The sequence below is a fragment of the Lygodium microphyllum genome, chromosome 10 (genome assembly GCF_053477565.2).
Source record: "Lygodium microphyllum isolate KBCC chromosome 10, Lygodium_microphyllum_v1.1.10, whole genome shotgun sequence".
Classification (NCBI taxonomy): domain Eukaryota; kingdom Viridiplantae; phylum Streptophyta; class Polypodiopsida; order Schizaeales; family Lygodiaceae; genus Lygodium; species Lygodium microphyllum.
This window is the reverse complement of record NC_141144.1, coordinates 84,898,252-84,925,477: the sequence shown is the minus strand read 5'-3', so window position 1 is coordinate 84,925,477 and position 27,226 is coordinate 84,898,252. Positions and strand designations below refer to the sequence as shown.

Genomic DNA, 27,226 nt, shown 5'->3' with positions numbered 1-27,226 from the left:
ATTGATTTGGCTCCTCAACACTCTGTGTTGATCTTTGTTTTGTTGTAGGTCTCTTGGCAGGGTTCATGAGTGATCCTCAGATGGTGCATTGGCAGGCTGCTCAGAGGATACCTCGGTATTTGAGGGGGATCTCTGACTTAGGGATTCATTATCCAGTAGGCACAGGTGGTTCAGATCTTGTACTTGCAGGTTGGAGTGACTCGGACTGGGCTGGCGATGTGGACCATAGGCGGTCTACTACAGGCTATTGTTTTACCTCGGGTGCAGGTGTTATCTCATGGAGTAGCAAGAAGCAGCCCACGGTAGCCCTTTCGTCTACTGAGGCGGAGTATCGGGCCGCGTCTTCCACCACATGTGAGGCTGTGTGACTTCGGAGATTGTTGGAGGAGCTTGGATGCCCCCAAACTCGTCCTACTTCTCTGCGATGCGACAATGAGAGTTGCATTGCCTTGGCACGGAATCCTGTTTTCCATGCCCGGACGAAGCACATAGAGATCCAGTACCAGTTCATCAAGGAGAAGCTTCTGGATGAGACCATAGCTGTGGAGTACTGCAAGACGGAGGACAATCTTGCAGATTTGTTTACGAAGACGCTTCCCCAAGCTCTACTTCGGAGACATGCCGGATCCCTCAGGCTTTTGCCCCGTCCAGGCTCTAAGAGGGGGTGTTAGCGATTGTCATCCCTTGGCGGAGCAGGCAGCCACGTCACCAGGCCATGCCAGCTGCCACGTGGCAGTCTGGTGCAGGTTGGACTGATCTGTACCAGTCGGCTGCATTTAATGCAGCCGACCTGCCATATTTGATCGCATTATTCTTGGCTATTTATAGCCGGCAGTCAGCACATTATTCTACACTTGTGTTTGCAGATTTCAGGCTGGAGATTCGTACAGACTGCAGCGTACTTGAGGTGAACAGCAGGTTGCATCATCAAGGTGGAGACACGCAGTCCCGCGCAGTGCGCCCGTGTATATATCTGCATATCTTTGTATATAGCACACCTTATACAACAGATCTTCATCTTCCACTGTCTCTTTCTCTCTCTCTCTTCTCCCTGTGTTCACTCTCTCTCTCAGTCTTGGTCCCACGCTTCTGCATCGCTGCGCTCTGACAGAAGGGATCAAAGTGCCATACTTACCTTCGTTTTCCATTCTTTTTGAACCTAGCGCAATGTAAGCCTACTTTAGTTAGCAATTTCTATAAGGGATGGAATCTAGAACTGCCAACACTAGACAAGCGCTAGTAGTTGATTTGACCAAAAAGACTCAGGTTGATCCTTGTGGGGGAAGGGCCAGAACTTCCACTGCGGGGTAGATTTAAGGGAGCCTAGCTAGCAAACTTCGAGGGTTTTCATCGAAATCTCAGACTGTGTTTTCTAGGATATCTCTTGATGGGCTACTAAGAACGTACCGCCAAGGAAAGCTCGGGCGGGCACGTTATAGAAAGCTACGTTATTGTCTACTTTTCTAAATGAACTAGATTGTAGACAGTTACAATACTAGTTACATGCCGCACTTTTAAAATGGGAATTGACACATTGGTTAGTGTTGTTGGACAGGTAGATATGGACTATTTCTCTATATATTTCTTGAGAAAAAGTGTAGATATTTGTAAAAGCTAGAGATTCCTTTTGAGACCTGTAAGGATAGATTGGGGTCGAGTCTTTAATATTTTGTACACTGATAAGTAGCCTTGTGGCTGCTCCTTCATCAATAACTTTTCCTACATTAGAGGTGATTAAGGCTTCTACACTGATAGCTTTTGATGCAGCATTGATGGCCACACAGCCTCGTGAGTGGATTGTGAATAGTGACACTTCTCGCTATATGGCTCATTCCCTTGATGGTATTGTCCATATCCATTCAATGCATGGGCAAATTGTGATTGGAGATAGCGAGGGCATTGGGCAAAGGGTGCATGTCAACTGTCCAATGACCTACCAAGACTATAGAGGCAATGGTAATTTTACCCAAGGAGCCCAAGTGATCAACCTAGAGAGGCCAAGGCATTGGACAAAGGATGCTCATCGGTTGCCCAGTGACCTACCAGCACTTGTGAAGGTGGATAGAACCACAATGGACTTCACTTTTTTTTAAAGAAAAATTTTGGCAGGGCTTTTAATCTTTGTTTTGATTTAGCATTAAGTGTGAGGTTTTCAATTGGTGTTGTTCTATTGAGTAATTTGTGCCTTGGGGGAGAAAAGTGCCCTTTTACAATCATAGTCATCCAAAGGATGCGGATATTGATACAATGTATAAATAATAAATGTCTTTGAAGCAAAAATGAACCAAAATCGTGCTACTCTCAAGAGAAGCCCTTCCCCCTCCCTCTTGATGTGGAAGGGAAAGCCGGAGGGAATCACCCTCTTTTCATCAATTTGGAGAAGTAAGGGAGGTTGTACCTACAGTAATCCTAAGTAGCAAGTACCGAAGAACCAGACTTCGGTCAATATATCAACAAAATTGACTAATGTAGGCATAAATTCTAGGCGGATGGTGGCTAGATCAACTTGCTCTTCGGTGAAATGGTAGTGTACACTAACATGCTATGTGTGTGGAGCGAAGATGGGGTTACCAACTAGTGCAATGACACTCTAGTTATTGCAGTAGAGAACAATTGGTGAAGCACATGGAGACTAAAGAATTGCCAGTAATCCCCTCAAGTAAACATTCTTTGTGGTGCTGTTAAAAAGTACTCGATACTGTGCCTCTGTCATGGAAGTGGCTACAATCTTCTGCTTACATTTTGACTAGGAGATGAAAGTTGTATTTATGGAAAAGATGTAGCCTTTGCCGTGAGTGCCGGGTCTAGGGATCTACAACCAAGTCTGAGTTAGTGTACCCCTATAAAAGTAAACCATGACCATATGTTGGACCATAATAAAAAGAACAACGAATATATTTCAACATATGCATGCAAGCAACTCAATGTGACATTTTAACTGCATTGAAATATTAACTGAGTTACGAGTAATGAGATAGAATATGCAAGGTTAGGCCTAGTGTGAATCAACCAAGTAAGTTTTCCTACAATAGATCTATAGATATGCTCATTGAAGGGCTAACTTAGGGAATCCTTTGAAAACTTTGCAGTGGAATGAAGAGATGTGGCCACAAGCCTGTTTGATTGGTGCAATACTATTTAACTAATTGAAGGGCGTACTTTTGTTATGAGACCCATAAATGGGCCTTCCTGAGTTGAAGTTGCTATTGCATGACATCTTCGGAGGTTATTTGTTCGCATTTCGGGATCGATCAGAGTACAACACTCCTTAGCTCATACTCTTTGCCTTGGTCCATGAGATACAGGAGTTGGAGGTTTAATATTCACATTGTGTGTTTGTTGCATTGAGCATCGTATTTATTCATTATTTAGATTCTTTCATCTTTTGCCTTCATTCTCTTTGTGTTACCCTAACTAAAACCATAGCAGCTAAGAAACACGTTTCTTTTAGTTTGAACCTTACGAAACGTTTCTTAAAGCAAGAAACGTTTCTGAGAGTAAAAAATGGTGGTTTTTTTTTTTTTTTGGTGAGTTGGAACTCTAATCATGGTTTTTTTGACAAAAACAGATGGGCAATGTTAAAAATGATGATGATGATGTGTAATGACTTGTGAAGGCTTGAGATTTTGGATGAGAGATTGATTTTTTTGTGATTTTGTTTAGTTATTGAACTTTGTCCATCTAGTATCTATTCTTGTCTTGAGAGTTGATTATTATATGACTTTAGTCTCATTTATGAGCTATCTATGATATATTATGGTTCATTCTTGATTTTGACATTTTGTCAGTTTGTTTTGAAATGAGAATCATGATGTTGTAACTTGACTCAGTCCATAATGTAGATAGGCTGTTCACATGTTTATTTCAATTTTATTTGTATGATATATATGAATCATAATGTTTGAGTTCTAAACCATAGTATAGCTTGTTCAAAGACTAACTTTGACATAAGTGACAAGTCAAATATGGATCATTGATATGTAACGTATTATTCTTAATTGACTCTATTATCACTCAAGCTCAATTGGCCATTCTTTGTTTAAGAGAGAGTTCCATAGAGGTTTAGAACCTCTTTCCCTAGTCCAAACTATTAAAAATCCATATATTAAAAAACCCGCATTTCTTCTTTTATCCCCTCTTGAAAGAAACTCACGAAACATGTTTCTAACATTTCGTTTTTAAACGTTTCTGACGTTTTTTGGCTGCTATGACTAAAACCAGCCTTCCTTCCATGGTGGGGTTGTAGTAACCTAATTGTAACTTAATTATAGCAAGTAGTGATTAATGAAATGCTGAAATGCAAACATTTATTGATCAATCTTGGACATTGGACACCCCGTTGGCCCTAAAACTGGAGCCTCTTTTGGTATATCTTTATCTTTAATTACAATTGAATTCAAGTACAATGGGGTTCCTTCAATCCTCTTCGCAATCCAAAAGCCCTTGCTGTCAATAATGACCAACAAGTCTTCAAATTGATTGCCCCTTGATTTGCTCGGGCAATTGGTTTTAATTGACTACATGGGAAAGAAAATTTGCCCTAGATTTGAATGTTGGCTGGTTCCTCACTTGAATCTTGTTGATAATTAATTCTTAACCCTTATAATTCAAGTCTTGAGGCTTCAATCTTTTGGTGCGCTTCTTGAGGTTGCAGTCAAACCCTAATTTCTGCTGTGAATTAGGGGGTTAGAGTAGAGAAAAACACACTTTCTTAGCCTCGAGGGATTAGAATGCTGAGATCTTTGGAGCAAGGTCGGGAAATGGTTGGAGAATGAGAGAGAATGTTGAATAGAGAGAAAATTCAGACTCTCATCGTGAGAAAATGGAAGAAATTGTTGCTGCCATGAAAGTTGTCTCCATTGATGGAACACATTGAATATGATGTTTGTTTGGCTGAAACAACCCTGAAACTGCTGTCACCTACTATTGTAGTCTTTTCAAGGCATGTCACAAGCTTTGGGAGGGTCTCTTGCTACCTAGAAATGGCTTGTCAAATGTTATAGTAGCTATGGCAACCTTCTCTCTGTCTCTTAGCTTGCATAAGGTTGGAACGACTCCCCCCCCTCTCTCTCTCTCTCTCTCTCTCTCTCTCTCTCTCTCTCTCTCTCTCTCCAGCCTCAAGAAAGTCTTTTCCCCTTGCATGGGTAATTTTGCCAAGTGGCAGCCTTCTAATCCCATTTTCCAACATTATCTGCATTATGAATTTAACCTTTAGCTTTAAAATTATGAAAATTAATTTAATAGCTATTTTAGTGCCTAAAAAATTAGTTTGACTAGCCAACAATCAAATTGGCGAGGCCAATTCATCTCCGAAGTCTCTTGAGTTTTCTTTAGCCCTTGAATTGGCATTAAGTATCATTAAATGCCAAATCCCTAGTGTCACTAACTAACACTTATGGCTAATAAAATGTCTTAGGTGAATTTCTGGCACTAGATTTCACCTAGTATCTGTGCAACATTACTTAAGACAACTTTTGCCTTTGACATCCACTAATTTCCTTACGTCCTTGGCTTGTAAATATTGCACTTCATGTGCTATGTATACTAAAAGATTTGATTTAAAAATAATCCAATCCTCGTGACACTAACCTTATCCATGTTTCTTAAGTAGCGTGTGCATTTGTTGCACGATTGTATTTGTATTTTGTAGTTGAGCATTTTTTACAATTTGTATGTCCACACATCAAGAATAGTTGTGCTTTATGTGGATGATCTCATTTTGATAGGTACCATTAAATGCCAAATCCCTAGTGTCACTAACTAAGTCTTATGGCTAATAAAATGTCTTAGGTGAATTTCTAGCACTAGATTTCACCTAGTATGTGTGCAACATTACTTAAGACAACTTTTTCCTTTGATATCCACTGATTTCCTTACGTCCTTGGCTTGTACATGTGAAATAATCTCAATTGCACTTCATGTGCTACATATACTTAAAGATTTGATTAAAAATAATCCAATCCTCGTGACACTAACCTTAACTATGTTTCTTAAGTAGCGTGTGTTGAGCTAAAATATGCATTACTTACTGATTAGTCTCTTAAACAGCCACGAAACACACTAAAAAATGCTCTTTTAAAGTAAAAACCCTAAAACGGGGAGCGGTTCAAGAGAGTTCAGTGGAAATCCTAATTTTTGGGCGCCCTTCCACATCTATAAATAGACAAGCTGCCCCCATTCAGATTCATTCCGTTTGTGCAGGTTTCTCACTCCACGTGCATATTTCAGCAATCAACCTCCTCCCACGTGGTTGTCTAGTCCTCAAGATTGTTGCCACTCCATCCGTGTTTGCTCTTGCTGTTGGCGCCTTCATCCATGCTGACGTCAGTTGCTGGCGACATCATCTGCTGCGATTTGATCATCCAGTCATTGCCAGCCACATCAGACATTGTTTCAGCCTGCTGTTTACAGCAGACTGTGCACAGTTTCTAGCCCCTGATCGGTGGTACATTGTTGCGTTTACCGGTTTTCAGCCTCCAGACTACTGTGTTTTGGTGACCAGCTTGTTGCCATTCACTATTTAGCACTCCGACACTTCGACTGGTGGTCACATACTTGGGATCCGTCTTCGGTGGACATCACACTCTGACATTGCTCTGCCCTTGAGCACACTGTACACTCTTATATTCATTTACAGCATTCATTCACTTTAGAGTTGTGTTCTCTCTCTTCCTTCTTCTGCTTGTCTTTGAGTTTTGAGTTTTTGCGTTAATTACCCTGTGCTTTCTTTCAGCTGAACTAGATATTTAGAGCTGATATATATGTTGGGGACTGAGATAGTGAGGACATAGATTCACCCACCACTCCCTCTAGGATCGAGGATAGAGTTCTAACAGAGTCACTCTTGTGTCTCTCTCATGTTGGATTCACTATTCGGCCATCATACATGGACACCCATCTTTCCCACAGCATGCAGGCTGCTATCGATAGACAGATTCGCACCTCCTCTCGTAGGTTATAGGTGGAGATGGGCAAATGAACAAATACTCCAATAGAGGATAGGACTTGCTAGCTTTGTGATAGAGAACCTGAGAGAGAGGAGCACTATATATGCAAGCGTACAATATATTATGATATATGAGGATAGTACCATTGCCTTCCATGATTCACTACTAGGTATATGAGTGGAGCAATTAGGGACTGCATCATAGCTGAGATCATGTGCAGATCTTGAGATCAGCCACCTACAACCTATAGTCTCCACCATGTTTGTGTAAATAGTTTTGTCAGATTAGGTTTTCCTTTTCTTTCTACCAATGGGACATCACTAGAGATTGTTCTACTCTAGCATAGTCCCATCGTATAATTACTCTCAGCATTGTCTCATAGGCCATCCACTTACTTTAATCTTCACCTTATTGATAAGATGACATTGGACATGGATGTATTTAGATTTTGTCTCATAGGCCACATTGGCTTATATAGACATTGATATATCTTTTCTTCTTTCTTTCTCTCTCTCTCTCTCTCTCTCTCCTCTTCGTATTCACTTCTTTCTTTGAGTTTAGCCATACGCTTTCTCATCTGCTACACTTTGATAGAAATTTAAAGGAATGGGGATGGAGTAGCAATACTTAAAAAAGGAGCGGAAGGCAAAGGATGGGGGAAGGATTCGAAGATGAAGTAGTGGTTTGAACCGGTATCTTGGAAGGTAATGGTGGTGCCAATGGTGGAGAGAGAGGAGTTGAAGAAGATGTGAAGAAATGCTCTAAACATAGAAAACACAAAACCAATTGTATGACAAAGCACAAACTGACAGAACACAATTGGAGTTAGGGTAACTTAGAGACAATGAATACAGAGTATATTGAAGTGAATGTCTACTAAAAATACGGTGCTCATGCAACAAAACCACTATGCAGTGAATGAATATTGAACCTCAAACTCGTCTCAAGGACCAAGGTAGAGATAATGAGATGGAGAGTGTATTGTACTTCGAACGGATTTTGAAACGTAGCAAGGCAGCCTCCGAGGGTCGAATACTAGTAAACACAGCTATGGAAGTTGGATGTGATGCAGAGACAAGCAATGAGGAGAGAGAATAGTTTAAAACGTAGGTACCTAAGGAGAGAGAAAAAGCTGATGATGATGTGGTAGGTTGACAGCAGCAAAAACGCAGATATGATGATGTGGTAATTTGTATAGTAGCCATAGATCACAAACGCAACACTTGAGTTGTTCTCCAAGCATCCCATCCCAAAGCAGCGAGGGCATTGGAGAAAGGGTGCACAATGGTTGCCCATTAGCCTACCAAGACTACAAAGACAATGATTATCTTATCTAGGGAGTCCAAATGGTCACCCTAGAGAGGCTAGGGCATTGGAGAAAGGGTGCACGTCGATTGTCCAATGGCCTATCAAGTCCTACAAAGGCGGATGAAACAATAGCGATTTTTTTTTGGGTGGGTTTGATAATGATTGTTTCAAAAACGGGAGGTGGCAGTCGGGATGGGAGACAAGTAGCCAGACCCAAATGCTTTCACAAAATAAATAGGCTATTCCTATGATTATCGAATGTTAATGACGAAGGAATAGGCTAGTGGATTGTGTAGCAAATATGGGGAGTATGTGGAGAGAGAAAAAAAAAGATGACGGTTGGCTAGCAAGATAAGGAAAGTAAGCAAGCAAGGAGAGGGAACTGCCTTTGGAGACTGCCATGGGAGTACCTCGAATAGGGTGGATCCAGATTGGACCACTCTAACGTGACTGAAAAGGGATAAATGGGCATATATGCCTATTGACATGAATAAAATGCCAATGCAGTGGAGTTATGCAAAGTGAGATGCAAGATGCCATGCTCACATAAAATACGGTGCAATGGTGCTACTTGGACAGTGCCCTTGTAGGGGAATTGTTCACTTGCCCAAGTGCCCTTTTACAATCATGTTATCATGACAACGTAGATGAAGATACAATATTTAAAAATGTACAAAAAATATAATGTTTGAATTAAAATTTGTAAGCATTATCACTGTCCCAATCAAGAGAAGAAGTTGCCCTCTCTCAAAGTGGAAGGAAAAGCTGTAGACCACCCCTTCTCACCATTGGATGGTGGAAGGAAAAGTAAGCAACTTCTCTGTCCCCAAGATGTTGATGTTGATGGGAGAAAGGAGTAGCATCCAAAGAAGAAGAGTGAGATGAAAGTCCAATTGAAAACCAGTGAAATGAATAGCCTCCAAGGTGGCCTCCAAGGAGGCAATGACGAATCTTGGGAAAGAACTGCCACCAAAAGATGCAACCATGAGAAGAAGTGCAGAATGATGCAAGCCTTTGCTCTAAGCTAGGTGGTAGATCTTGTAGGAGCAAATATCAACCTATAAAAGGAAGCAAAAACGACGGCATAAGATCATAAAACATGTCGACCTCAACTTCAATAGAAAGTTCACGTGGACACTATGCACAAATGTTAAAAGACTCCCACTACCAAAAGGTAGGCACACGTAGAATGTAAAAAAGTAAAAGGAGAAACGTACAACAGAAATGAGAAGACAAACTAGAGTATGCCCTACAAGAATCAAGTGATGTGTAGGTGGGAAGAGGTAAGGGATCATGATCAGTATCATAGAGGTTTGAATCGGAGGAAGGCTCCATAATCTGCTGGGCCGAATGGTCTTTAGAGAAAGTGGGCTCAAGTGCTTTTGGCTATGAACTCGAAGGAGAGGGCAGCTCTTAGGGGAAAGGGGACTCATCAAGTTTGTCCTCAAGAGAGACAACACATGCGTGAGGATAATTGAAGTCCACAACTGTAGGATGGGCAGACATTTCTAACAACTCCTTAGGTGAAGAGGAAGCAGAAGAACCAACTGCCATGTGAGCAGTGGGTCTGTCTTGCTGTCTCATCTGGGGGGGTGGGCGGGGAAGGGACGGGAGTTCCTCTCACTGGATGTGCTTGAGACACGATTCTTGGGCGGATTGCCCTTAGCCTTTAAACGATACTTGTTGTCAAAGTGACCTGTCTTTTGACAACGTTAACAATACTGGGTTTGAGTTTTGACTTGGAAGCTCTGTGTGATTCATTAACTTGGGTTTGATTTGGATTTTGATTGGAAGTTTGAGTTTACTTGCCCTTCCCTTACTACCCCTTCTGAGGAGATGTAACAAAGGCCGATGTCCCATGAAATTGATCAAACAACCAAGCATAATGCAGTAGTTGACACTCAGATTCATAGAACATAGGCATGTAAGGTTGTGAGGTCACTTGAGCACAAAATGGAAATACTTCCTTGGCAGCTCATTAAGGAACAATGTAACTTGATGTGAAGAAATGCTCTAAACGCAGAAAACACCAAACCAATCGTACGACAAGCACAAATTGATAACACAGAACATAGTTAGGGTTAGGGTAACTTAGAGAAGTGAACACAATGAATAATGAGGGGAATGACTACTGAATATATAATGCTAATGCAGCAAATACACTATGCAGTGAATATAGAAACCTCGGACGCTCGTATCTCTAGGATCAAGGTAGAGATTCTGAGTTGGAGAGTGTGTTGTACTCTGAAATGGATCTCAAAATGTAGCAAGGCAGCCTTCGTGTGTCGAACATCAACAAACACAGCTAGAGAACTCAACAAGGAGACGACAATACTCAGCTAACTTGACTTTTAAGTCATCCTGATTAGTGATTGCGAAGTTTTGCAGCTCATGGTTTAAGTTGACGTGACGAGTCCAATCCTATGCCGCATAGAGGATACGGAGATGGGCCCAACGCTTAAAGGCAAGGTCAACGAGTTGGATTTGAGATGGAATTCAGAAAGGAGACCTTGCATCAACTCGACTATGGCTATGGCATAGCAGCTCTTCCAATAGTGACTAACTTGATATGGAAACTAGCGGGGTCAAGACTGGGGTTCTTGTTTGAGGACAAGTTCCCACAAGCCTTCGGAATCCAAAACATTCCTCATCAAATTAGACCAAGTGGTAAAATTCAATCTGTTAAAACAAGTCTTATTTGAAAAGGCATGCTTGATTGATGAGGATGAATGGGATGTTGGTGGAGGATAGGCAAGTGGTGGAGGATATGGAGGTGAATAAGGTGGATATGGTGGTGGTGGTGGATAAGAGAGTGTGGGATTAGGTGGGTAGGTAGAAATAGGTTGTGAGTGGCTAAGGAGTGCCGATTGATGCGGAGGCACTGGAATATGATTGTTTCCATAAGTTGCTGATGGTGGAGGTGGAGGTGGAGACATTGGTACATGTGAGGCTTGTCCAAATGTTGGATGGGGAATATAAGAATGACCGATAAGTTCACTAGGTAATGACATGGAGACAAAGTGTGGTACCAATTGGAGCACATTGAGGCATGCTAGGGATGCATTGCCAAAGGGATAGCCCGAAAGTGTATGTGGGGGAGGTTGAGCCTCCATCACATGTATGCTGCTCGGATAGGTGTAAGGAGGTGTCCTAAAGGTTAGGCCTAAGTTTGCAGAAGCCCCTAAGGTAGTGTGTGGTGGAACATGTGGTGCAGTTAATGGAGGTTGAAAGGAAGGTGCAGTGGGATATGAGGGTGAGACGGGTGGGAACCCAAAAGGATCTATGATTGGTGTGGAAGTGGGAAATGATATGGGTTCCTTTTGTCTATTAAATGTATAGGAAATTGAAAAGATGATTGTGATGTGGATGTGGATGCACCTACTTTAATTTGACCATGAGAAACAAAATCATTTGAAGGAAAAGGAAGTCAAGGGATACTTACAACTTCTCTTTTCGATTTCTTACCTTTTGTTGAGTCTGGAGAGAAAGATCTGTCTTCTTGATTGTTCATAAACCAAAAATTATTACGGATAATCCCTTCATCAAGAGGATCTCCCAACCCTTGAGAAAAAGAGAAATTAGCTTGAATAGAATTAGAAACATACATGTTCATACATGACACTAGAGTAAAGATGAATGATGGAAGTGGTGTGTAGTCCATACTAGTTTCCACTTGTGAATAGCTAGTCCATGGCGAAGATTCTATCTTTCCTGCATGGTCATTAGTTCTATGCATCGAAACTAAAGGAGAAGACTTAATCTCACCTTCAATTTGTTGTTGAGCCCTATGCATAAGGATGAGATTGTACTCTTTTGCTGAAATCTCGTATGGTTGGTGGACTCCATGGTAGTCTGAAGTCTCTCCAACCATACCAAATCCGTCAGTGGCAAGCTGGGAGGCCCACTCCTGATTGTTTTTGAACATGTTTGCTTGTGGAGACAAAGCGGTGTAGAAGTGTTCGAAGTCATTTGACCCTTCTGTTGTTCTTGCTTGCAGATGAGCTTTCCGATCAAAGTCCTAGGTATCTCAAAGAGAACTTTCTTTGATAGGATGCACTAAACATAGAAAACTCGAAACGAATCGGATGACAAAGCACAAACTAATAGAATACAATTAGGGTTAGCGTAACTCAGAGACAATGAACACAAAGTATACTAAGATGAATATCTATTGAAAATACATTGCTCATGCAATAAATACACTATCTTGTGTCTTAAAGACCAAGGCAAAGGCTATGAGCTGGAGAGTGTGTCGTACTTTGGACGGATCACGAAACACATCAAGGGAGCCTCCGAGGGTCAAACACTAGCAAACCCAACTATGGAAGCTGGATTTGATGTAGATAGGTAGTGAGGAGAGAGAGAGACTAAAAAATATAGGTACCTGAGGAGAGAGAAAAACTCCAGCAAGCTGATGATGACATGGGAGGCTAACAACAACAAAAATGCAATAATGGTGATGTGGTAGGCTGACGGCAGCAAAAACGTAGGTATCATGATGTGGTAGTCTGTACAACAGTTATAGATCACAAATGCAGTAGTTCAACAATTCACCAATTGTAGACGATGTGCCTGATCAGAAAAACACAGCAGAAATCAATGTGGACAGCGTGATGGAGGTTGGAAACATGCACTAAATTGATGTAGACAACAGTGGGCAGCTTTGGATGAGATGTCCTTTGTGAAGGGGGTGTAGGCAGCGGAGCTAGAGGGCTTGAAATGTGCAAAAGCGTGATTGGACTAAATGAAGGGCAGCATGCCTATTTATAGAAAGTTTTGGGACCTCATGCTGAATACAATATGGAGTGATCATTACCTGCATGCAGTCTGAAGCATTAGTAAGGGCACTACATCAGGCTGATGACATGGTGAAGGCTGATGAGAGAGTGCTGAACTTGCAAGAATTGAATACTGCCAAATGTTTCTTTTGTGGGGAGGGGCTGCCTTAAATAAGGGAGGGGAAATTGGCCAACCTACCATAAAGTGGCCAATGTAAAGAAATACTCGTTTATAGATAACAAACACAATCATAGGACAATGCATAAATTGATGAACACAATTAGATCCTTGGATATCCGGATGGGTGCTAGTAGCATTGGTCATAGTGGTCATGAAGTGACTTAGTCCGAATGTACTAAGGGCACTTTGGGTTTAGGGCACTGGGGTTCTATTTATAGGACTCAAGGCTCTATTGTGCACATTCATTGTGTGATTACTACTCTTGGACTCTTGGTCTCCATTACACCACCCAAGAGAAGGAATTGTTGGCAGCCATCCATGCATTTAAAGTGTGGCGTCATTATTTGTATGATGCTCAGTTTATTATTTGGACCGACCACTATTCATTAAAATACCTTTGTGATGAACCCAATCTTTGTGGCCGTAAGGCATGATAGACAAAGCTTATGCAAGAGTTTCACTTTGAGATTTGCTATAGAAAGAGCACAACTAATATGGTTGCTGATGCTCTTAGTCGAATTTTCATAGTTAATGCCTTATTTTTCTCCAAAATCTTGACTCATTCTATCTTTCTGTAAAAGGGAATTGCCAAAATGATCTTCATTTCGGTAAAATATGGCAACTAGTTCAAGAGGGATATAGTAGCTCTGGAAGGTTTGGCGGTTCAGGTGCCTAAAAGCTGGTTACTGAGAGAAAGATGACAAAAAAGTATTCCATTCATAATGGATTAATTTTCAAACAAGGTAAAGTGTTTGTGCTTGTTGATTAGGATATTTGCAAGATATGTGGAGTGTTAGACACCTTGACATACACTGGACTTTGGCCTTAGGTACTTGCTACTTTTATTGGCCGTATATTAAGACTATGGTTGAGTTTTATGTATGAGTGTTTGCAGTGTCAGCTTAATAAATATGAATAGCACAGATAGGTGGAGGTATTACATCCTCTAAAAATTCCTGATAGAGAGTGGAATAGCATTTCTATGGATTTTGTAGTAGGATTACCTCATATGAATCGAGGTCATACTGCAATTTGGATTGCCATCAAATGATTGATGAAAATGGCTTGATTCATTCCTATAAAGATAATTGTAAAAAGCCATAAGTTGGCTGGTCTCTTTGTCGAATATCTTTATAGACTTTATGGTTTGCCCGATGAAATAGTTAGTGACGGAGATCCTAAGTTCACTTGACATTTTTGGTAAACGATTTTTCAAAAATTCAAAACTTACTTATCCATGTTATCCTTGGAGCATCTTGAAATTGATGGACAGACCAAAAGGGCAAGTCAAACCATGGAGGATATGCTGCATGCATAACTCTCCCATAGGCAATATGATTGGGAGTGGTTATCTTTCTCAGATTGAGTTTGCTTATAATAGTGCTAAGTATTCAAGAATTGATTGTAGCCCATTTATGCTTATATATGGTTATGAGCAAAACCACTGATTTCCGTAGAGCTCAAGGGGGTGAAAATGCAGTCCGTGGTGAACATTTTGCATGATATGTAGGAGATCTTGACGATTGCTAAGGCAAGTATTAAAGCGGCCCATGATCATACCATGTTTTATGTTAGCCAACATTGTACTTCTTGAGAGCTCTAGGAGGACATGTGGGTTTACCTTAAAAGTCCCAAAGGACTTTGATTTGATGAATACGTGCAAGTATTATAAGTTATCTTTGAGGTATTGTGGTTCTTTTTAGATTACTAAGAATATAAGTAGCGTATCCTATGAGCTAGATTTATCTTTGGAAATCTAAGTTCACCCTATGTTCCACATTTGTCATTTGAAAGAATGATTGGGACAAGGTGTACTGATTGTTTCAATTGAGAAAGTCCCGTGGCTTGGTATACTGATTGTTTCGATTGAGGAAGTCCCATGGCTTAAGGACATTGATCATTATGTTTCACTTGAACTTGATTTGGTTCTTGACCTTAGGACCAAACGATCTTGTCAAATTGTTTATTCTGAGTATTTGATTTAGTGGAAAAACTACCCATAGGCGGAGGCTACTTGGGATTTGGTACGTTTGTTGAAGAGTCGTTTTCCCAATTTTGTCCGTGAGGATATTGATGAGGACAACAATCATTCGTAAGGGGGAAAGTGTTACATAATTGGACATGTGAATGGGCACTAGTAGTATTGGTCACAGTGGTCATGAAGTGACTTAGTGCGAATGCACTAAGGGCACCTTGGGTTAGGGTAGCTGAGTTCTATTTATAGGACTCAATGCCCCATTGTGCACATTTGTTGTGTGATCACTACTCTTGGACTCTTGGTCCGTTGGCTGACACATCCGTACATTGGGATGGTGTGGGCTGGTGGTATGGGATGCCAATCCTTGGGATGTGGCTGTGACTTGGAGTGTTGCTAGCTCCCAGGCTCGTGGGTGAGCCTGTTTGGCTCTATGATTGGGAGGTGAGTTTGATGTCCAGTTCCTTTTATTTGTGGATATGACTTGTATTGTTTCTCGTGTGTAGGTTGGATCCTAGGGGAATGTTTTAGTTAGGGTTACGATAACTCAAAGACGATGAACATTGAAGAAGATTATGAATGATTAATGCGCATGCTCAATGCAGCTAACACACTATGCAAAGGTGAAATACTGACCCCCGAACTCCGTTGTCTCTTGGACCAAGGCAACAAGTATGAGTTGGAGAGATGTTGTACTTTGATGGATTTTGAGATGTGAATGTCTTGCAGCAAAAAATGAATCTATAGTGATCTAGATCATAGACAGCTAGCAAACAGTGGAGTTTTTTCAAGAAAAGAGCAGGTGACAGCTGCAATACCAAAATACAGCGGTGGATGATGACTTGGCAGTGTACAGCAGGGAAAAACAGAAAAATGCAGGAGATCTGATGTCGCCAGCAGTAGGTGATTGCTCCTGGAGGTGAAGCACAAGATGATCAGGCTCCCACAGCAGTAAACACAGGTAGTCAGGGTGTTGAGAACAATGAAAACAGGCACTTTTACTACCTCTATCTCCTGGCCATCTATGGTGGTTATGCAGGATGAGCCCCATCTTTTGATTCTTGTCCTAGTGGTGAGTATTCATATTCTCCCCAGCCTCCTAGAGGCTCACAAGTTGGATGGTACTAACAATTCCCTCCTCTAAAACTTGAAGGCTAGGTCTAACTTGTATACCTACGATGTGTTATACTTTGTTACACAACCTATTCCCCGTTTTATTCCATCATCTGATGATGGTGACCTCCATGGATAGGGAAGATTTCTGGAATCCATGCTAGTGCATTGACCTCCTTTTTGAATTATTCTGACAGTTTTTTTGCATGTGAATACCATTGCTAGTCAGGCATGGATTAGATTCCAAAACCTCTTTTAGGTTTGGAGTTCCTCTCATGGGCTCATGTTGGGGATGCAGTTGAGGCATCTATCGTCTTTGGATTCTCCTACCATAAGGGATCTTGTTGACAAGATGGAGCAACTTTGGAGTGAGTTGGCTGCTTGTGCGAAGGTCATCTTCAGACAATAGGACAATGACCTTGCTCTCACTCTTTTTCTCCTGAGATTTGATGTCTCCTATTTTGTTTGCTTACTATCTCATGCATTGACGAGACTTTGACATGGGAGGAGCTGATTCCGGTTTTAGAACAAGAAACTTGGCATCATGAGGTTTTTGGTGGATCGAGGGTGATCCCTGGGGCCTTTACAACTGGTTCTAGAGTGGGAATTGTAGTGGATCTCGTTGTGGAACCTACAATAGCTTCTAGTAGAAGACGAAGCACAACACTTATTGGATCAAATGATAATGTTGCTAGAGCAAGAACACAAGGACATAGAATACTCAAGGCACAAGAATAAGAAGATAGGAAGAGATATATAGGGCTATATTGCTGATAGAATGCCTTATACTTAGAGAGATCATTGCTATGCGTGTTGATGTGGGTGTACATGTGTGCACACGTGTGTGTGGGTAAAACCGTGTATGTACTCATGAATTCATGACAAGTTTATGTTTTGGAAATCTTAGGCTCACCTCTGCATGTGTGACTGAAAGTTGCAGAAATGGTGATGATATAAGTATGGTTTGCTATTTCTTGCCTTTGCTTTCTTGGGTAGAGAAGTCGTTGCAAGAATGAGTGCAACCCACTAGACTAGCACCCCACAAGAGAAACAAAACTTCATAAATGTTGTAAGGCACATTAGAGTCTCAAAATTTCACAATGCAACAAAAATAACGGCGGTAAGGATGCAGTAATTTTAAGAAGGATAGGTGTTACCTATTCTCGCTTGTTTTTATACTATAAACAGAAGCCTTTTTTACTTTCATGAGGTTGGTATTTATTTAGGGAAGCCCACATTGGGTTGTCTCACCTTATAGGATGCATGGTGGTGTACAAGTGGAAGTTAAGATGAGTGCCACACGAAAGCAATCAAACCCCCAGGCATTTCACAGAAGAGTTTCATTCCAATTCCTTAGTTCTAAATTTGCAGGATTAGTGTATCTCTTTAACTGAAGAGTTTCTTTGGTTCATTTCAAATGATTAATCTATTTTACCGAAATGGTCTAGGGTTTCTGATTCAGAGAGAGTCGAAGTGTGAGATATGCTGATCTATACTTTTGGGTAGGAGAGTGATGGTCACTGTTGTATGATAAAAAGAACAAAACAATTATGTTTGCCAACTCTTGATACTTCTGCATCTTACTCATGAGGTTCCTGTAACATGTTAAATTTGTTGTTTTTACTAGACAGTTTTGCAGTCAAGTATGCAGATTAATGATGGTGTGTTTTGATGCTTGATTGGTTTAACTCTGAGATTAGCTCTTTGTGAATGCAGGATGAGAAGTTTGAGAAGCTTTTTGCGACATACGCAGACTCAATCTCCGAGCCAAGGGAATCCTTGGTTTTTTCATTTGATGGTCAACAAATTTCTGGTGATGAGACGCCCAAAAGTTTGGGCATAGAAAATGAAGATATTATTGAAGTGAATCAAAGATCTTAATTTGTATTCTCCATGTAAAGTAGTATTGTTGCTTTTCCAGCCCACATATCTCTGGTTTTTGGCCCAATGCCTATGCTCAAACATCCTATTTTCTAGGCTGAAAATGAAAAATCCTGTTTTCAAGATAAAAAGTTTTGGCAGCAGTTTGGAACCTCAAAATGAAGGGCTAGGAAATAAGCTTTTTGAGTAGTTCAAATGCCCTATAACTGAAAATTCCGTCCACAATTCTCTACATGTATCTGTTTTGCATGTATTTACTTTGCCAGGAGAATCTAGTTCTTTATTAGTTGCACACCCAGCTTTGTATCCTGTGGGTTCAATGTAGTTTAGCAATTCCAGATCATTGACTACTCTCACTACTCCCATCAAGGGGTGGGTGGCTGCTCTTGCTCTGGCTGCAGCCCTGCATTAGGGGGAATATGGACTCAAAATTTTAAGGCCCTCGCTTAAGAGTTAATGACTCTCCTAGTGATGAGATTTGAGGTGGACCAATGGGAGAGGGGTTAGTGTACACATTTTATCCTCTTCCTTTTTCCTCGTCCCTATCACTTATAGGCTTGTCTCCCTATGTCCCCCTCCTACCCCCTTCTCCACTTTTACCACTCCATGTTAGGTAGGTGTCATTCTCTTTCCTCCATTCCACAAATTGTCTCAGCTTTCTATGCTCCCAGCTTCTCTTAGCCATAGCTGCCCAATCCTCAGCTTCTTTAAGTCATAGTCACACAACACCCAACTTCTCTCTTTCTTCTATGGTTATTCCCAGTTTCTTTGAACCATAGCTACATAGCACCCAATCTCTCTTTTTCTTCTAAGCATAACCATAGTCACATAGCTCTATATTTTTCCAACCATAGTCATCTAATACCCAACTTTTTCTCTTTTTTCCGTGGTAATTTTCTTTCTTCCATTTCACAAAATTTCTCATATGTTTGTGCTCATACAACCATAGCTACACAGCCCTCTTTACTTTCATTGCCATCCCAATGGCATCTACATGTCAGTAAAGGCGATCTCGTGATTCTATATTTGTTTATGTATGCAATACAAAGGATGAATATGGCAAATGATAAGGAGTATTGTTCAAGAAGGATTCATGGACCTACATGCAACCTTTAAATCGAGTTCGTCGTTGTGGTATGCTACAAATTCATGGAGCAGTGTGTTTGGGTTTCGAGAGGTTGGAGATGGTGGTGTTGTTTCATCGGCTCAACATGTATATGGTGTGTAGGGCTTGAACTTACCTCTTGGGTCTACCCAATAATCTTTTCCCTCAAGTTGTAAGACGTAGCCTTTATGTTTTTAACTTATTATATGTTTTTGAGGTTTTTATTTTTCTCATGTCAAATATTTTTCCTTCGAATCTTGTGGAGGATCAACATTCGGGAAGCTTATCTGGGATATACAAAGCTTTGCATGGAAGCGTGGGTGAGACAATGACGATTGAAAGGTCATTACAATACATTTTACATCACAAGATTTTTTTAAATGAGTTCATGTATATAGTGTTTACATCAATTGATTTGTATGGTTTTTTTGAAATACTTTCTTGTCCACCTCTCAATTCTTTGAAATGGTCCATTTGGGGTGATCGTATTCCTTGGATATTAAAAATGGAGATTGTACACAACATTTATAATGTTGAGATTCGAGAGTGCTTTAAGATCATTGGGTCTTTCATGGTTTATATCAATTCATATTTTTACATATATCTTTAAAAGTACTAATATGCATCAATGTCTCTTTATATTCATTCATAAGGACATAATTAAGGACTTTTTTAATTTTAATTTTGAAGAAGCATGGAATGAGGTAGATGGGATGCACAAAGATGACATCTTTGTGTTAGTGGTGGTTTTTAGTGTTACCTTTCATTACTTGATTACACATTTATCATTGTATATACGTTTCTATTATCAACATTGGATGAAGAAAGCATACCAATGGATTCGTTTGGAGTCCACTAAAGATATGGGACAAGCATTTGATACTCAAAACACATATGCCAGGTAGAATAATCGAGTCAATCATAATGAGTGATTCTTGAAGTCTTGAATTTGTGGGAGTATCTTGTCTTGATGGAAAGTGTTTGTATGGAGAGCTTTAACTTTTGTATTGGTGGTAGAAAGGTGAGCTTGTTTAATATTTGATTTTTTTGTTTTAGTTGGGACATAGTATTTTGAATCTTATTTAGTTTCTTTTCTTTGAGATGGATAAAAGAATGGATAAGAAATATATGTTATTGAGAGCTTTGCAACAAGTCAAATTTTGTGTACAAAATGATGTATCGAAAATCAACAATGAATGGATTATGAAATTTTATTTTTTAATGCTTTATACATATTTTAGATTCTTTAACTTTATGTATTTTAGATGGTCATAAAGCAATTCAAAACTTTGAGTCTATAGTTTATAACAATCATTCACTATGTTTGATTTTTATTTTTAAACTCTCCAATCACTTTTCTTATTTCAGGCATCCTTGCACTTGTTTTTATATCTTTTTTCATGATGGATCGCACTCTTATTAGCTTTATGTAAAATTTTCAAGGCATGAAATTCATTGGGAGATTAGATCTCTACAAGATCTTTTGTTCCAATATCAAGTACTATGATATGGTGTTGTAGTACGGTCCAAGTTTGTAATGTTCTATTGAGTACGTAAGTATATACTTATGAAAATATGCTGTCATGTTTGAGGATTTTGATGAGGAATGGATGTCATACAATCTCTTGAAGTACATCAATGACATGGACATGGAGGCATTTGAAAGTGACTAGATTGTTTTTGTGCAAATCTCACCTCCATCTACTTCAAGCATCTTACTCCTCGAGAGGGTAAGGAATACGGCTTTGATCAGCATGGCAGTGATGTCTTATGGACTACTATTGTTTTATTACTCAATGAAGGTGAGGATCCCCTTGCAGTCATAGTGGATCTTGAAGCATGTTCTTGATCTAAAGCTTTCACTAGTGGACAATGCTAAAGAGGAAGTAGATATTTTAGAAGAGGTAAAAGCTCTAAACCTTATGGTTGTAGAGCTATAGTTGCTGTGAATAGTATCTTAGGAGGTGGCTCAGGCAACTGAAGGTTGCACCCTCTACCATTGATGTAAACCATCACATAGATACCATGAGTGAAGTTTTCATCGACGACAAAGAATTCGTGTTTTCCATGATGCGGAGAAATGGTTTGGAGTGAGGGAGAATGAAACGTCAATGTTGGTAATTACCAATGACTTTTCTCTCGTGATGATATGTTCATGGAGTACAACAATCCAAAGTTAAAAGGCAGTCGACGCACTCATATTTCTTAGAGATGCTGTGGACTTGATGGAGCATACTATTGAGAATAACAAATGATGCTTGATATGTATACCCATAAAGGCTGGATGTGTATCCAAAAGAGGCTTGCCCATAAGTGGCTTTGTATGAAATAATTGACAAATGATGTATGCTCTAGGAAGAGATGTCTTGTATTCCTAGTTCATGTATATACTCTCTTGTATGCTATTGGATGTAGTAACCTCCTCTTGTGGGTTGATTTAATTTTGTATGCTTTGTAAATTCGTACTTACCTTTATGGATAAATTGTCAAAAATTTATACATACATATTGGTTATATACTGAGTGCCATTACTCTTTGCTCAATGTGCATTTGATCAATCTTTGAAGTTGCTCTTGAGATATTCTACATACATGATGTATATGCTTATGGGATGTATGATTTATTGACATTTTAAGTTTGTGATAGTCTTTGGTATTCATGGTCTATGCTTAGTCATTTGCTAGCTACATTCTTTTCATCTTAGTTGCTACCTAGATATTCCTAGCAGTGGGAGCTTGCTTTTTTGGCTATTGTTATCTTTATTTCATCATTGTTGTAATTATAGTTTTGACTATTATTTTGGAAAGCACACACTTTGCCTTGGTATTCTCTTGATTACAGTTTGTGAATATCTATACCCTCTTTTGTTCCTGCCTTTTTGCCCACTATTTTGGATCAATCTTCTAGCTTTTTTGTTGAATTTATAGACAATCTATATTCTTATCATTTGCAAACATTTGTAGTCAATGTAGCAGGTTCAAGACGATAGTACTATTTTTAATATTCAAAAGCTTGATAGTAATAACTTCCAATATTGGAAGATACATATATGGCAAGCCTTGATGTAGAAGAGACAGGTTAAACCATTGAAGTTAGAGAACATAAAGCTTGAGGCTTTATGATGCAAAGGAGTGGGTAGAACTTAATAAGCTATGCAAGTCCATTATCATTTTATCATTGATATTGAGGGTAGTGCTTATGCATTATGAAAAAAGATTTGTTATCTTTATGATAAAAAAGTCATGCATCTCAATTATACTGGTTGAAGAAGCTTGTGCACCTTTGCATGAAGAAGGGTACAACTATGTCCACTCATTTAAATGAGTTTCATTCCATTTTCAATGAGCTTATATCACAAATCATTCAATTTGAAGATAATATCAAGTCTTTGTCCTTGCTTGTCACATTACTTGAGTCATGCAACACCTTTTGTACTACTATGAGTGCTCATCCCCTTGAGGGTAGTTTTAAATGTAATGATGTAGAGAGTGCTCTATTGATAGAAGAGATAAACATGAAAAACATTGATGCATCAGCCCACACTCCTCAAGCATTGACTATTAGAGGAAAATTTGGTTGTAATGGAAATAATAACTATAATAGAGACTCACAACCCAATAGGACAAGTCTCAGTAGTTTCATGTGTAACCTCGCACTGTCCCATGGATGGAATCGCTCTTTGATATGTCATTATTGTAGGCAATATGGTCATATTAGGATGCAGTGCCATAAAATGTGCAACGAGAAGGACAAGGGGAAAGCATAAGATAATGCAAAGTCTAACAATCATAGCATTGTTTCTAGTAAGTCTATATCATGAAGATTGAAGAGATAAATGTAGTGTAGGCTAACTTTGATGATGACTATATCTTAACTACTTTGTCTCTTGATGCTACTTAGTTTATCAATGCTTCGTCTACTTACCCTTAGTGTTGGCTCCTTGATTTGAGGGCTTCTTTCCATGTTGCCCCACATCTAGATTGGTTTCATACTAATCATAGTATTATAGATTTTGTGAGATTGGGTAATGACATTGAATTAGCATTGTGGATGTTAGACTGTAGTTTGCTTTAGACTGCTCCTTTGTCTTGCATAATGTACCTCATGTACCAACTTTGAACAAAAGCCTACTCTTTGCTAGACAGCCTTTGAAAGGAATGTAAGTACTTATTTGAAATATCTTCTATCCCTTGATTACTCACATTTTGATTCATGTGATCATTGTCTTTATGGTAGGTAGACACGTAATGCTCATAAAATGTATGGCTCTACATGCATGGGTGAGCCTCTAGCTCTTGTGCATTTTGATGTATGTGATCCCATGCCCTATCAATCATTGGGTAGTGTGAAGTAATTTGTGATATGTATTAAGGATCCTAGGCTTGTCCTATTGAGCAAAATAAAATGTTTTGACTACATTTTAGTGCTTTGTTGTTCTTGTTGAGAACCATTTGAGTATAGGCTAAAATGTCTAAAATTTGACAATGGGGGTGAATATGTCTCTAAGTTAGTTGAATAGTTTTGAGATGAGCAAGATATTAAGTATTAGTTGAGCAATCCATACACCCCACCCCAAAATGGTATTATATAGCCCATAAATAAAACCATTCAAGAAAGATTCCACTATGCTTACTCAACAAGGTTTCTTGTTGTCACGTTGCAGAGGAGGTATGGTTTGGAAAATCTTCATCATATTCTCATTTGAAGGTCTTTAGATGTGAGGGCTTTTGCCATGTTCCCAAGAACAAGCATAACAAGATGGATCCAAAGCATGTTAAATCATTTGTGGATATGGAGATGAAGGTGAAATGGGCTATTGTCTTTGGGATTCGTAGGCTTAAAAGGTTATATGTAGCCGTGATATTATCTTTCATGAGGATAAGAGGATGCATATGAGACTAGAGCATGTGATTGAGGTACATTGGGTGATCTTTTAGGAGGAGTATCCTATTACAATATAACCAACTTTAGCAAGACAACCTGATATAGTTCTTGATGATATAGTAACCCACAATCCACCCCTTGTGTAGGATCATGTTGTTAGAAAAAGAGGACATGTAATACAAGTCGCAGAGCAAGCTTTGAGACACTCTACTAGATCTTCACATCCTCATGATTACTATGAGCTCTCTATGGATTATATCATGGTGATAAACTCTGCTAAGCCACTTACCTATGAGGAGGCTATGCGTAGAGATGATTCTCATTCTTGGGCAAGGGCTATGCAATTTGAGTTTGATTAACTGTAGAAGAGCTATACATGTGACTTAGTTTCCTTTCTTGATGGGAAATGTGCATTCCTATGCAAGTGGATGTATAAGCTGAAAAGTACCCTTGGTCACCTTAAGCTAGCATATAAGGCTAGATTGGTTGCAAAGGGTTTTAAGTAGGAGCATGGTGTTAATTTTGATGAATTATTTTCTCTTTTAGTCAAGATGACTACTTGGTCTTGGCCTTGGTTGCTTAGTTGGATTTGCATCTTTATCAGGTGGATATTAAGATGACTTTCTCACATAGGGGCTTGCATGATGAGATTTATATGTAGTAGGCTAAGGGATTTGTGGAGAAAGGCAAGGAACACCTAGTGTACAAATTGAAGAAGAGTCTTTATGGGCTTAAGTAGGTAGCTAGGGAGTGGTACCATAATTTTGAAACTTTTATGCATTTGTGGGGGTATTCACATAGTGATATGGATCCATGTTTATACATAAAGAATGCCCGTGATGGTAGCCTTATTATCTTGGTGCTTTATGTTGATGATATGCTTATTGGAAAAGCTCATGTTGAGCTAGATGCTTTAAAGACTCAACTCAAGAAGAGCTTTCAAATGAAGAACATGGGACATGCCTCATAGATACTTGGTATGCGTATTACATGCAATTGCACCAAGGGACTTCTCTAGTTGTTCGAGAAGGAGTATATACATAGAGTATTAAGTAGTTTCATATGCCAGATGGTAAGCCTATTGGCTTTCCTTTACCTTCTCATATAAAGGTTAGTCAAGTCGATTATCTATAGTCAAATGATGAGAGGATGAGATGGCCAAGGTTTTATATCCATTTGTAGTGGGTAGTTTGATGTATACCATGATAGCCACTCATCCTAATATAACACTTGTAGTGGCAGTTGTGGCATGTTACAAGGCTACATTTGGCAAGCGACATTGGGATGCTATGAAGAGTATCATGAGATACTTAACAGCACAACTTATATGTGAATTTTCTATGGTAGCTAGGATAGAAGAGTCATGGGTTATACTAACTCAAATTATGCAGGACATACAAACAATAGGAAGTCCACCTCTGGGTATATCTTTACCTATATTGGAGGTGCCATCTATTGGATGTCTAGGGTGTACAAATGTACATCATTGTTTACTAATGATCTTGAGTACATTGTAGCCACCCACTGAGGCTTGCAAGGAAGCCCTATGGTTGCAAATCTTGGTAAGCCAATGATGCCTATATCACATTTGGATTTTATGAGCACTATTTAGTCGGCCAAGAGTATAATCTTCCATGCAAAGTCAAAGCACATTGGCATGCACTATTAATTATCAAAGAGGTGGTAGAGGACAAGTCTATTGAGCTTATCAAGATCTCGAGTGACAAGAATTCTCTAGATCTAGTCACTAAAAGTCTCTCAGGTAGAACATTTTGCCTTCCTTAGAAGGTTGATAGGTGTAGAATGTGATGATGTCTTTCCTCATCATGTTGTACTCTATGTACATGTTGTACTTTTCACTTTTTTTCTTTTACTCCTCACTAAGGCACGTTCACATTTAAGTGGGAGGTTATTGGGAAAAAAGCTGCATGTATTTGGTTGTCCATATTTACTCACTATACATTGTACCCACACACCTATACAGTACAAGTGGTAGGCGCTCATCATTGTCACTTTATTCTTTATTCTTTCAGTGACTATTAAATAAGGGAAGGTCGATTAGACATTGTGATTATTGGAGTTCCCGCATACCATGTCTCTCTTTCTTACTCTCTCGCTCCATTCGCCATAGCTTTTGCTTTGCTCTTCCTTTCACTTGTGTGCTTCCACTTGGATTCTACCTTTCAATGTGGGTAGTTAGTAAGATTCTCTCCATGAAATTTTAACTAGAAGTAGCATTGATGGAAGACATTGAACTAGTTGGTATTTTGTCTTTCATTGGGCTTAGCAAAGTGACTAATATCGTATACTAGATTAGATTCCTCAAGCAAGGTTGTTAAGCTAAAATGTCTAAAAGCTCAATATAGTGATGCAATCCTAGTTTTTTGTTTTTTTTCTAAAATAAAATATTTTTAAAAATTAAATATATAAAAATAAAAATGCTATATATAGTCATATTAAAAATCCACAAACAAAAAAATATATTTTTTTCAAAACAAGATAATCGTAGTAGCTTGTAGGGATTTCCTTGATGAGTTTCCTACATTTTATACCTTACATCCCTTTGGGGTGGGACATTTTAGATGAAGAATAAATATGCATACTCTTTTGGTCAATTATTTAAAAGAATATAAAATTCAGAATTAGAAAGAGATTGACTATTTGTTCTATTAGGACATGGACGGCGGTTAGCAATTAGACTATAAGAGTACTATTTAGTATTGTCATATTAGCTTGCTGTATATGGATGTTTTAATGGACATTTCTTTTTTAGTAAGGTTATTTCAGAAGTAGTATGTCTAGTAGAAAATTAGTGTGGTATTTTATTGCCTAGAGGGATGCCTATTGCTTAATGGATCTAGATCATCTTTTAAGTTGGTATAAACCATGCTCTTTTATACATTGGATGAAGCTATGGCATGCAATTAACTAGGGGAAGAGTAAGAGGAAGTAGATTACACAGATCTACCAATAGTGCCATACCAAGAAATTCTCATCTTGATTTATTTCTTCTTAGTATAAGAGCTAATATACCTTTTCAGTATCTGTTAGTAT

General features: G+C 39.2%; 1 protein-coding gene across 2 annotated transcripts in view; it reads left to right on the top strand.

Moving 5' to 3' along the window:
• The window catches only part of LOC148030234 (Ubiquitin-like superfamily protein), a 78,447-nt gene extending 58,673 nt beyond the window's left edge, over nt 1–19,774 (top strand). The window contains exon 6 of one of the 2 annotated variants that reach the window (XM_087686504.1): nt 18,019–19,774. In XM_087686504.1, coding sequence (XP_087542630.1) covers nt 18,019–18,183 — 165 coding nt within the window. In that variant the 3' untranslated portion in view covers nt 18,184–19,774. The remainder of the gene's footprint in view (nt 1–18,018) is intronic. The other variant, XM_087686505.1, reaches the window with a different exon arrangement.
• Nucleotides 19,775–27,226: the final 7,452 nt, after the last annotated feature.